This window comes from Gopherus evgoodei, chromosome 3 (genome assembly GCF_007399415.2).
Source record: "Gopherus evgoodei ecotype Sinaloan lineage chromosome 3, rGopEvg1_v1.p, whole genome shotgun sequence".
Classification (NCBI taxonomy): Eukaryota; Metazoa; Chordata; order Testudines; family Testudinidae; genus Gopherus; species Gopherus evgoodei.
The window spans coordinates 47,887,150-47,900,238 of NC_044324.1; the positions used below are offsets into that span (position 1 = coordinate 47,887,150).

General features: G+C 40.7%; 1 protein-coding gene across 1 annotated transcript in view; it reads left to right on the top strand.

Moving 5' to 3' along the window:
* SH3YL1 (SH3 and SYLF domain containing 1) overlaps positions 1-13,089 on the top strand; it is a 110,959-nt gene that overhangs the window by 56,404 nt on the left and 41,466 nt on the right. The window contains exon 5 of the mRNA XM_030555526.1: positions 3,227-3,339. Coding sequence (XP_030411386.1) covers positions 3,227-3,339 — 113 coding nt within the window. The remainder of the gene's footprint in view (positions 1-3,226; positions 3,340-13,089) is intronic.

The window sequence follows — 13,089 nt, forward strand, 5'->3', positions numbered from 1 at the left end:
GGAGGCTTGAAAAATTTGCAGCTGCATGAGGGAGGGAGAAAAGGGAGAGAAGTATTTAAAAAGATACATTTTAGAGAACAATGGTCATACTCTTTCACGGTGAACAACACTATTCACCTTACATAGCATGTGTGTTTTCACTACAAGGTCGCATTTTGCATCCTAATATTGAGTGCCTGCTGCTTTGGTGTTACAGATCACAGACGCAGGTCTGGGCAGCAGAATTCGGCTTGCATGAGGCCATGGTAAGCCACTGTCTTTCGTCTACTGCAGCCTTCATCTATTCAGCGCCCTCCTTTCCCAAATAGCAAGCAAAACCTGTTGAGTGCTGCTTCTTTTCTGTTAACGTGCAGCAGCAGAAACCACCTTGTGGCTGGTATCATGGAAGATCACTGCTAAACACCCCCCTTTCCCCGCCCCCCAACCGCATGGCTGGTAGCAGAAAAGATCCCTGCTAGCCAAACGAGCGCCCCTCCCCCTTCACCCCACTTGGCTACCTGCAGGGAAGGATTTCTTTTAGGCCACAGGCAAACAGCCCAGTAGGAATGGCCATCTCTGTCCTCTTACTTAAATTCCTGAATTTCAACAAGGTTACCATGAACGATATCACTCTCCTGAGGATAACACAGCGAGTTAAAGAACGGATGTTGCTTGAATGCCAGCAATCACCAGGCTCATACGCAGCTAGGCTTTGGCATGCAATGATACCAGATTACTTGCTACATGCATGGCGTGGTCAAGTGTCCTACCATGGAGGACGGAATAAAGCAGCGCTGCCCAGAAACCTTTTGCAAAGGCTTTTGGAGTACCTCCAGGAGAGCTTCATGGAGATGTCTCTGGAGGATTTCCGCTCCATCCCCAGACATGTTAACAGACTTTTACAGTAACTGTACTGGCTGCGAATGCATCCCAAGTCCTCAGGGCAAATTAATCATTAAAAAACGCTTGCTTTTAAACCATGTCTTGTATTTACAAGGTACACTCACCAGAGGTCCCTTCCATGGCTTCATTATCTGGGATAGTTGCTTGGGAGGTCTGGGAGGGTAATTCTGTCAGGGTGAGAAAAAACTCCTGGCTGTTGGGGAGAACGGAGTGCTGTGTGCTCTCTACAAGCTCGTCGTCCTCCTCTTCCTCCTAATCTTCCCCATCCGCAGAATCCTCAGCCATGGCTGCGATTACCACCCCCACCTCGGAATCCACGGACAGGGGTGGGGTAGTGGTGGTGTACCCCCCTAGAATTGCATGCAGCTCAGCATAGAAGCGTCATATTTTTGGCCCTGCCCTGGACTTTCCATTTGCTTCTTTGGTTTTCTGGTAGACTTGTCTGAGCTCCTTAACTTTCACACAGCACTGTACTGAATCTCTGGTGTGGCCTCTCTCCATCATGGCCTTGGAAATTTTTTCAAATGTTTTTTCATTTCGTCTTTTGGAACGGAGTTCTGTTAGCATGGAATCCTCTCTCCATATAGCAATCAGATTCAGTACCTCCCATGCAGTCCATGCTGGAGCTCTTTTTTGATTCTCAGGAGACTGCATTGTTACCTGTGCTGATGAGCTCTGCGTGGTCACCTGTGCTGGTGAGCACTCCACACTGGCCAAACAGGAAATGAAATTCAAAAGTTCGCGGGGCTTTTCCTATCTACCTGGCCAGTGCATCCGAGTTCAGATTGCTTTCCAGAGTGGTTACAATGGTGCACTGTGGAATACCGCCCAGAGGCCAATACCGTCGATTTGCGGCCACACCAACCCTAATCCGACATGGCAATACCGATTTCAGCGCTACTCCTCTCATCGGGGAGGAATACAGAAACCAGTTTAAAGAGCCCTTTATATCGATAGGGCCTCGTTGTGTGGACGGGTGCAGGGTTAAATCGGTTTAACTTTGCTAAATTCGGTTTAAATGCGTAGTGTAGACCAGGCCTTAGTCACAATAGAAGTCATTACCTATATCTCAAACATCACATTCACAGGAAAGTCCATTCAGGATAGATAGAGATCTTCCATTGTGAGTTAAATGCTCTTTGATTAGCTACTTAATTTGAATAGTCCCTTCGAGATGTGCAGGCTAAATACCTTGTGGGTGTTACTCCAGGAACAAACATTTGAAATCCAGGTGTAGAGCCAATACTCTGAACTTCAAATACAAGAATGATAAATGCATACAAATAGCATAATCATTTTCAACAAATCATAACATTTCCATAGACACCTTACTTGACAATCTTTGTACAAGATTTGTTGCAAATATATAAGAGTGGTTGCAACAGTAATCTATATGGTCATATTTTAATCATATAATGTCACAGTGTCATCTGAAAACTTTATCAGTGATGATTTTAGGTTTTCTTCCAGGTTATTGATAATATTGTTAAGTAGCATAGAGCCTAGGATTGATCCCTGTGGGACCCCACTAGAAACACACCACCTTGATACCATTTCCCTGTTTACCATTACATTATGAGACCTATCAGTTAGGCAGCATTTAATCCATTAATGTGTGTCATGTTAACTTCGTATTGTTCTAATTTTTAATCATAATGTTGTGCAGTGCCTAGTCAAATGTCTTTCAGAAGTCTAAATATATTTTATGAACATTATTATCTGTATCTACCAAACTTGTAATCTCAACCAAAAAATATATCAAATTTGTTTGAATGGAATTATTTACCATAGACCTATGTTGAGTGGCATTAATTATAGTTCCTTCTTTTAATTCTTCATTAATCGAGTCTTATATCAGCTGCTCCATTATCTTTCCTGTGATCAGTGTCAAACTGGTGTAACATTTAGTTGGCAAAGCATCATAACTGGGCATTGCTGTAGCCAGAAAATGGGTTTCCATTGATAATGGGAAACTGTAATCATAGGTATTTTCCTCAATTACTTTTTTTCTTTTCCCTATTGCTTCCATCTTTCAGGACAGCTGAATGGTAGACAAAGAGGAAAGAGAGAGAACAGCCACAACAACAAACCCTCTAGCTGCATCCTTGGCCATGTTGCCACAATACTTAAATGATCAAGAGTAATAAAAATGCTCAGTTTCTTAGTCTAATTTTTCACTGGGAGGATATCTTGAAGTTGGCTAACTCCAGAAAATGGTTTATATACTCCCATGTTTTTGCTGATCTACAGATTTGCATGTTTGTGTTCTTTCCTTCCTGAGATAGATGAACTTACAAATATTTGTTTCAAGTAGCAAATATAGTTGTTTTTACTTGATTTCTAGGTGTCAGATTTAGTAATAATACTGAACCATGAAAGAGCAGTTGAAGCTTTTGCAAAAGGTGGCAATCTTACACTTGGAGGAAACTTTACAGTGGCAATTGGGCCTTTGGGGAGGTGAGTAGCATTAAAATATAAAATTCAAGTAACATGTTTTAAATGTACGTATTAACAAAAAAGTACTTCCATAATCCTATTTAAAATATATTTGTAAATTTTATTTAGTTTATTCTAACAAACTGCTCAGTAATTTTGTGGAAAACCTATCGTTCATTTGGCCAGTGTTGTCTTCATAGTATTATGCCACTTTAATTGGATACAGATTGTGCGGTCTCAGTCAGGTCTTGTCCTTCTTTCAACCAGGCCTACAAAAAGCAATGGGAAAGAGGAAACCTAATAGAAGTTTAGTCTAGCTTAGATAGAGACTGTTTGTAGGTGGAAAGAAGAATTCATTGCCTCTTTCTGTGTATGATTGAGAGAGATGAAATCAGCTAGGTTCAGAAAGGCCCTAGATTTGAACATCTGGGAACTAATATGGGAAGTTCTTAGTGGAGGGCCCTGAGTTCTATGATTAGATTACCTTGTTGGTCTATCAGACCCCAAGTTTGTTAGCCTTGGGCCAGTTTAAGACTACTCTTTTTCATTCAATCTTTTGCTTGAAAGAAATGACCGTGGGGAACATTCTTTTATTCTGGTGTGGTCATTCGTTTGGGTCGACCAATGTTTGACTGTTTTAAAGTAGTCAAAAAAATTCTGTCAAACCCATTTTTTGACAGAAAATTGGCTTTGATTAAATGATTTTTGTGAAAAGAGTCTGCTTTCCACAGGTTTTTGGTCAAAAAACCAAATAACCACAAACTGAAGAAAAAAAATTGGGGCCAAACTAAAAAACTTTGATTCAGTTATGCTTTGCTGCCTCGTGGAAGTTGTAGTTCTGTTGCGTCAAGTCCCCATTCTCCTCTTTGGGCCAGGTTCCACAGCTAGATGTCATTACTCATAATGCACCACAGCCTTGAGACTCCCATGATGCACCACTCCCAAAGAGGGGAGAGAGTGGTGCATCATGAGAGTTGGAGTCCAGCCAGGTTGTCCAACCTATAGAAGAGAATGAGAGTATAAGGCACTTGAACTACAGCTCCCATGAGACACCACTGCGGCATTTCCACATAATTTTTTTGTTTGTTTTCACTCAAATATTTCACAAAAAAGTCAGTTTTTTCCAGGGGAAAAAACATTTTCTGACCTTTTTAAAATATCTCTATGCAGAGGTTGTATGACACACATTTCAGTATGAAATTAATACATAATACAGTGTTCCTGGAGCTGTACTGGCATGAAGTGATGATTCTGATACAAAAAGATTTATTATAGCAAGTCATTGTATACAGTAAGGTGTATTTTTAAAATCAGTTGTATTTTATTTTGCAGTATAAGAGTGAAAAGAATTTACCAAAGGGAAAGGATAGTAGAATTTTTTGGGGGTCTATTACAGAGCACTTTTCATAATGCAAATAAACATTTTAAGTGTCTTTTTAAACAACATCACATTTTTTATTCCAAATATTAAATGAGACTCTCTTCCTAACATACTAGAAGTTAATATGGGGAATATTTTGCCATTTCCTTGTTTGATTTTGTTATTTCCTTATTGGTTTACTGGATTTACCAATTAATATTAATCATAAATATGTGCTGTAACATGTTATATTTTCCCCATGGCTAGCTTGTTAAATCAGAATGCAATTCATATTTTGATAACAGATGAGGGTTATTTTTTTTTGTGGTTATAAATGTCAGACTGTAATTTAATTTAACGACTAACTTTATATTTTGCCAGCTTCTGCCTGTTCATTCTGAAGTCTTCTTACTTCTGAGCTACCTAGTAACTCCAAGGAATGAACAAACACAAGTCTTGGGGTTGCAGCAGTGGTTGCATACCAAGATTTCATGCAAAACTAAGTTTCTGCATGTAATTTATTCTTTCCTTTACCTGAGGACCTAGATAGGGTGCCATTCCATCCCTTTACCAGAAGTACTCTTAATATGTATACATAGCATTCAATCTCCTACTTATTATTTTACATTGCTTAGAGATGTATTAGGTACCTGCCCCAGATAGCTTGGATTATTTATGCATATGCTGTGCTAAAGGAGCAATAGCACAATGCTTGGGGTTTGGATAGAGGAGAAAAGACTAGGGTCACAGGAAAAAGCATATGTGGTTATTCAGGAAAGGCATGTGAATAACTTCTTGTGTAGGTTTAATAAATATTAATATCAAAGAAATATTTTGCAACAAGAAAAAATATCTTGGTACACTGACTTTTTGTGGGCATCTATATTGGAGACCAAAGCAAGACCTCCTTTTGAAGTCCAGCATTATAACTTTTCACTTCTGACATTTAAGAGTCGTGCGCTTAGGTGCAGTAAAAACTTAGAACTCTTGCTTTGCCCTTGGTTCTGCCATATGCTTAGAAGCATTCCATATGTGATATCTGACTACACCCTCGACTTGGTCATACCCCGGTTTTGGCCAGTTATAGGTTATGGCACAGAATCTGGCAGGGCAGTTTTCTTTAAAAATAAATAAATCTGATACCCTTCTTCTGAACATAATAGCAGAAGTCAGTTTTAAGGAGGTATTTCAATGAGGAGACTTAGTAGACCAGCTCAGGAAGAGCTGTTCCATTTGAGAGGACAGCATTAGAAAAATATAAAACATGATTGTGGGTGAGACAAACAGGATATCAAGACAGAATGTGAACAGGTAAATAGTGTCAAGTATCAGAGGGTAGCCGTGTTAGTCTGGATCTGTAAAAGCAGCAAAGAATCCTGTGGCACCTTATAGACTAACAGACGTTTTGGAGCATGAGCTTTCGTGGGTGAATACCCACTTCCTCAGATGCATGTAATGGAAATATCCAGGGGCAGGTATATATATGTGTGCTAGCAAGCAAGCTAGAGATAACGAGGTCAATTCAATCAGGGAGGATGAGGCCCTGTTCTAGCAGTTGAGGTGTGAAAACCAAGAGAGGAGAAACTGGTTCTGTAATTGGCAAGCCATTCACAGTCTTTGTTCAATCCTGAGCTGATGGTGTCAAATTTGCAGATGAACTGAAGCTCAGCAGTTTCTCTTTGAAGTCTGGTCCTGAAGTTTTTTTGCTGCAGGATGGCCACCTTAAGGTCTGCTATAGTGTGGCCAGGGAGGTTGAAGTGCTCTCCTACAGGTTTTTGTATATTGCCATTCCTAATGTCTGATTTGTGTCTATTTATCCTTTTCCGTAGAGACTGTCCAGTTAGGCCGATGTACATAGCAGAGGGGCATTGCTGGCATTTGCTGTGGGGTGGGGATGGCGGGAATCATAAAGTTCCTGCTCCAGCAGTCATACATATGTGAGAATTTTGCTCTTCATTTTAAAGACTAAATAGCTCTCATATGCCATGTGCAGAATGTTGAGTAAGATCAATGAGGCAGCCAAAATCTAACAAAATTATGGTAATGGAAGATTTTCAGTGATCCCCGTATAAAATGACACAACAAGACAAAGTTGAGAGAAAATTTCTGAATGCTTTAGGTAGTTTTTCTTGAAACAACTACTTGCCAAACATGCAAGAGGAACAATTTTTGACTTCATCATAAGTAATACACAGGAGCTAATTCAAGAAGTGATATTAGCTGAGCCACTGAGCTATAATGACCATGACAAAATTAGGTTCAGCATCCAAAGTGTGACATTGCGTGCCATATGATTTTTGAAAATATGCTAATGGGTGTGAATACTGTATAATGTAACTGGAATATGCTTCATGCGAAAGGTCCGTTGTTAAGGTATCATTACAAAGTTTATAATCTACTGAGTGTGGTCATCCAATTTGTATAAATGTATTATTCTTGTATCTGAAACTAGAAATATGAAATATAACTCTGAGGTCCTATTGTAATTATGCAAAGTGTGGGCCATTAATGGTGGTTTGGAATATTAATGGCTCCCCTCAACTAGGACAATTGGTTGTAAATAGCTCTCTTTACTTGCAAGCCTTCCTGTGAGTCCGGCTAGGAAGAATGAAGGCTTGGGGTCTTTCAGGACATGTTACCATGTCACCTGGTACTGGAATCCATCTTAAACCAGGTGCTTTTCCATTTAGAAGGAGGGGTGGGGACCCAGAGAGACAAACGTTTCCCAACTTGTGCCAAAGCTATGTAAGGGGGTGGAACAGAACAAAGGGGCTGCAGTCATGAGAAATCCCCTAGCTATCACCTGAGCTGGAACAAGGACTATACCAGGGAAAGGATTGGGCCCAGACTAGAAAGGAGTCTAGTCTGTGAAAGAAGCTTATTGAAACATCTCTGAGGGTGAGATTTTATCTGTAATCAGTTTCTTAATGTATTAGGCTTAGACTTGTTTTTTGTTTTATTTTTCATGGTAACTTACTTTGTTCTGTCGTTACTTGGAACCTACTTTTTATATGTAATAAAATCACTTTTTGCTTATTAGAAATCATAGAATATCAGGGTTGGAAGGGACTTCAGGAGGTCATCTAGTCCAACCCCCTGCTCAAAGCAGGACCAATCCCCAATTTTTTGCCCCAGGTCCCTAAATGGCCCTCTCAAAGATGGAACTCACAAAACTGGGTTTAGCAGGCCAATGCTCAAACCAATGAGCTATCCCTCTCATTGACCCAGAGTAAGTAAATAAATTCCTGGGGGAGCAAACAACTGTGCATATCTCTCTATCAGTGTTATAGAGGGTGGATAATTTATGAATTTACTCTGTGCAAGCTTTATACAGAGTAAAACGGATTTATTTGGGATTTGGACCCCATTGGGAGCTAGTTAACTGGGTATTGGAGACAGGAGCACCTCCTAAACTGTTTTCAGTTAAGCCTGCAGCTTGTGGGGGATGTGGTTCAGACTTGGATCTGTGTTTGTAGCAGGCAAGCATGTCTGGCTGAACAAGACAGAGTACTGAAGTCCCAAGTTGCCAGGGAAAACAAGCTCAGAGGAGTCCCAGCACATCAGGTTTCAAGGGGGTTTCTCTGACACAACTTGTCACAGGGAGATTCAAATGAAATGTGAATGTTAGTCAAAAAGGCCCTAAACCTAAAAGTAAAAGAGGTAAAATTCCAAGAGGTGGCATGGATGGTACTAAAAACACAATAAGAGTCTCAGCTTATCTTCACTACAACGGTTAGATCATTTGTTCACCTGAGTTCCTCCTTTCCCTGCTGTTTCACCAATAAAAAGAGCAGTGTAGACATGGGAGGCACTGCATGGACATGTAGAGAACATGTAGGGTATATATCTTGGGTATTTACATGTGTAGGGCAGTCTGCTCTGCATAAGTCATGCCTCACCATCAACACTGATATTTATACCCATGCTAGATGGGTGTTCAGTGTCTTTACTTTACACACCACCACACATGTAGACTTGAGTTCTGAAACAACATACTTGAGCTACACAAAGTGACTAGATTATCAGAGGGAATGGACTAACATCTGATGGGTTGTTGTGACTTCAGCTGCTGCATTGCCATTGTGTTACTAGCTTGAGCAGCATGTGAGCTTCAACCCTCACTCCTGACAGAGCAGCTAGCTCAAGTTTAAACTACCACCTAACTTGAGCTATAGATGTTTTTGTGTGGATGGGAGTCATGTTAGGTGGGAAAACTTGAGCTATACCTTGAGCTAACTTTAAAATTAAGACAAACACTCAGAAGACATGCATGCTGTTGAACCAAAAGACAGTGTTAGGCAAGGAGTTTAAACTAATGTGGCTTCGTTGCAAGGTTTGAGACTCTCTTCAAACAGACGTCCTTCAAAATCTGGAAATCTGACCCTAGTAAAGCTAATATACAGGAGCATAAATTATAGCAGGCAGTAAATACAAGGGGAAATGGGAAGGCCAAAATGAATTTCAAAAAGCAAATAGCTAAAGTTGTACAAACAAATGAGACTGCAACCCTGTCTCATGCTGACCAATGTTATTTTGTCTCCTTGTACTTCTCTGTCCATCTGTTTGTATCCACCTGTTGTCTCTTGTTTTATGTATAGATTGTAAACCTCTTGGGGCAGGGATCTTTTTGTTCTTATACTGAGCCTGGTATAGTGGGGTCCTGGTCCATGACTGGGGCTGCTACAATAATACAAATAATAAATAATGTTGATAAATACAACGTAATAAATATTGAAGGAGAAAATCTAAACTACTCATACACATTAACAGAGTTCTGGATTAACTGTATCAATCCAGGAAAGGAACATGGGCATCATTGTTGACAGCTCAGTGAAGACCTCTGCTTAATTTGCAGCTGTGGTCTAAAAAGCAAAGATGCTTGGTCATATGGGGAATGGGATGATGAATAATACAGAGAATATTCTAATGCCACATCACCTGAAATACTGTTTACCGTACTGGTCCCCCCAATCCCAGAAAGGCTACCACAGATCTAGAAGGGTTCAGAAAAGTGCAGCAAGAATGATCAAGGATATAAAAAGAGCTCTCATAGGAAGAGAAACTTAAAAGACTGGTTTGCTTACCCTAGAAAGGAGGTGAATAAGAAGGAACATATTAGAAGTATATAAAATAATGAATGGTAGAGAGAAGATAGATCAGGAATGTTTGTTTAACTTGCCTGATAACACACAAACAAAGGGATATTCAATGAAATTAAAAGGTAGGAAATCAAAACTGGTAATTTTTTTTTCATACATTAACATGTCATTAAACTGTGGAAATCATGGCTTTGCAAAGTTGTTCAAGTCAAAAACTTAATCCAATTCAAGAAGAACTGAATATTTTTAATGGATATCAAGAATATCCAGAGTTACCTTATCAATTATAGTAAATTTGAGGGAAGAGATGTTAAACCTCATGCCTCAGGTCTTAAGTGATTTTTCAATATTAGAGACTCAGATGAGACCTAATTTGGGGGGCAGATTATTCCAGATTTGCCTGATGCAGGGTTCTTACACCTTCCGCTGAAGTATCTGGTTCTGGCCACTGCTGGAGAGAGGATACTGAATTAGATGGACCTTGGACCAGAGACAGTACGGCATTGCTATGTTTCTACGTACCCCCTTGCAAAACAAAATTCCTGCTTACTGCTCTGCTCCCCAGCATAGCAAAAGAAAATTGATACCAATGTTGTATGCCAGCAGTCTAAAGATCAGTGTTCTAAAAAACTGCAGTTCAAACAATGTATATATGGAAAATAGCTGTTTTATCTTTAAAATAGAAGTAGTATAAAGCATTGAGTTGTCTGACAATATTTAAAAAACACATCAATTTAAATGTATATTGCATTGGCTTACATTTTTTAAAAAATCTTCAGTGGAAGATTGAAGTGGGTGGGGCTATCAAGAAGGTCAGGGCTTTATAAAGCAGTGGTGCAAGCGACCAGGGAGCTTTGTGACCAGGTGCTGCTAACAGAGAGTTTCACAAGGGAGTTCTCCAGGTGAAGGAGGAGCAAATATAGCACTCTTGGGGTAAGTGGCTGTCTAGTTTATTATCTGTCTGTAGTTTGTGTTTGGGGGTTACTTGCTGTGTGCTGAGCTTGTGTTTGTCTGTCTGTTTGGTTGGATGGTTGAAGGACCACGTGATGTGGCTGGCAGTTGGAAGCTATGAGCTTCAAAGAAAGGTTTGAAAGCTGGAAGCCTCTGTTAATTGGCTGAGTCTTAGTTAGTGGGCGGGGCTATCAAGAAGGCCAGGGCTTTATAAAGCAGTGTGCAAGTGACCAGGGAGCTTTGCGAGCGGGGTGGCTAACAGGGAGTTTCGCAAGGGAGTTTGGAAGAGGAGTGGGAAGGGGGCAAGGTTCACTTGCTGTTCTTTAAAACCTATAAATTAAACTACATTCAAAACTTCTTGATTTAAACTAAACCCTTTCAGTAACTAGGTAGCTGCAGGAGACAATGCAGGCAGAAGCCCAGCAGCAGAGTGGGGGCTATCCCGTTTATTGTGCTGAGTGCAGCGTGTATGATTACCTGCCCTGTGGGTGGTTCGCGTATGTGTGCATTCGGTGCAAGGTGCTCCTGGCCCTAGAGACTACGTACGGGCTTTGGAGGCCAGGGTGGTGGAACTGGAGGAGCTAAGAGAGGCATGTTGATGAGGCTTTCCAGTACATTGTAGAATTGTCCCACCTCTGGTCAGACAGCCCCTGCGCTGTTGAGAAGGATGAAAGGCCCAGGGAAGCAGAGTAGTCAACCGGAGCAGAGGAAAACCTTCCCATAGTTGGGACCCTCCTTCTGTACTGTACCTCGCACTCAGGTTACCTCTTCTGGGGAGGGAACTCCAGTCACTAGGAAAAGGCAGGTGTTAGTAATGGGAGAGTCAATCATTAGAAACATAGATAGCTGGGTTTGTGATAACTGGGAGAACCATATGGTGACTTGCCTGCCTGGTGCAAAGATTGCGGATCTCTCGAGGCATCTGGATAGACTTATGTGTACTGCTGGGGAGGAGCTGGTGGTCGTGGTACATGTAGGTACCAATGACATAGGGAAGGATAGGAGAGATGTCCCGGAGGCCAAATTTAGGCTACTAGGGAAGAGACTGAAATGCAGGACCTCTGTGGTGGCATTCTCAGAAATGCTCCCAGTTCCATGCTCAGGACTAGGTAGGCAGGCAGAGCTTCAGAGTCTCAATGTGTGGATGAGACGATGGTGTAGAGAGGAGGGTTTTAGATTCATTAGGAACTGGGGAAACTTTTGGGATGGGGGGAGCCTATACAGGAGAGATGGGTTCCATCTAAACCAAAATGGAACCAGACTGCTGGCACTAAACATTTAAAAGGTTGAAGAGCAGTTTTTAAACCAAGAGATGAGGGAAAGCCAACTACTGCAGGGGAGCATGTGGATTGGACAGAGGCTTCTCTTAGAGGAGAGTCTTTTGATAGAGATTCTCTAGGTTATAGTCAGGAGCAGAGGATGGAAGAAGATAATGTAAGGGCCAGGTCAGATGAGAAACATTCACATAAAGAATCGGACACATCAGAAAAGAGCAGACACATAAACAGTGACAAGTTTTTAAGTGCTTGTACACAAATGCTAGAAGTCTAAATATTAAGATGGGCGAACTACAGTGCCTTGCGATAAAGGAGGATATTGTTATAGTAGGCATCAAAGAAACCTGGTGGAGTGAGGACAATCAATGGGACACAATCATTCCAGGTACAAAATATATCAGAAGGACAGAATAGGTCATGTGGGGAAGGGTGGAGAGTGGCACTATTTGTGAAAGAAAATGTGGATTCGCTTAAGATTTTTACTTCATTTGAATCTACATGTTCCATAGAATCTCTGTGGATAGAAATTTCATGCTCTAATAAAAATATAATATTAGGGATCTATTATCAACCACCTGACCAGGACAGTGATAGTGACAATGAAATGCTAAGGGAAATTAGAGAGGCTATCAAAATTAAGAACTCTATAATAGTGGAGGAGCTGGTCCAAGCGGTAACGGTAACAGGACTGCTTGGAAATAGTGACCATAATATAATAACATTTAACATCCCTGTGGTGGGAAGAACATCTCAACAGCCCAACACTGTGGCATTTAATTTAAAAAAGGGGAACTATGCAAAAAATGAGGGGGTTAGTTAAACACAAATTAAAAAGTACAGTGACTAAAGTGAAATCCCTGCAAGCTGCATGGATGCTTTTTAAAGACACCATAATAGACGCCCAACTTAAATGAATACCCCAAATTAGGAAACACAGTAAAAGAACTGAAAAAGAGCCACCGTGGCTTAACAACCATGTAAAAGAAGCAGTCAGAGTTAAAAAGGCATCTTTTAAAAAGTGGAAGTCAAATCCTAGTGGAGTAAATAGAAAGGAGCATAAACACTGCCAAATTAAGTGTAAAAA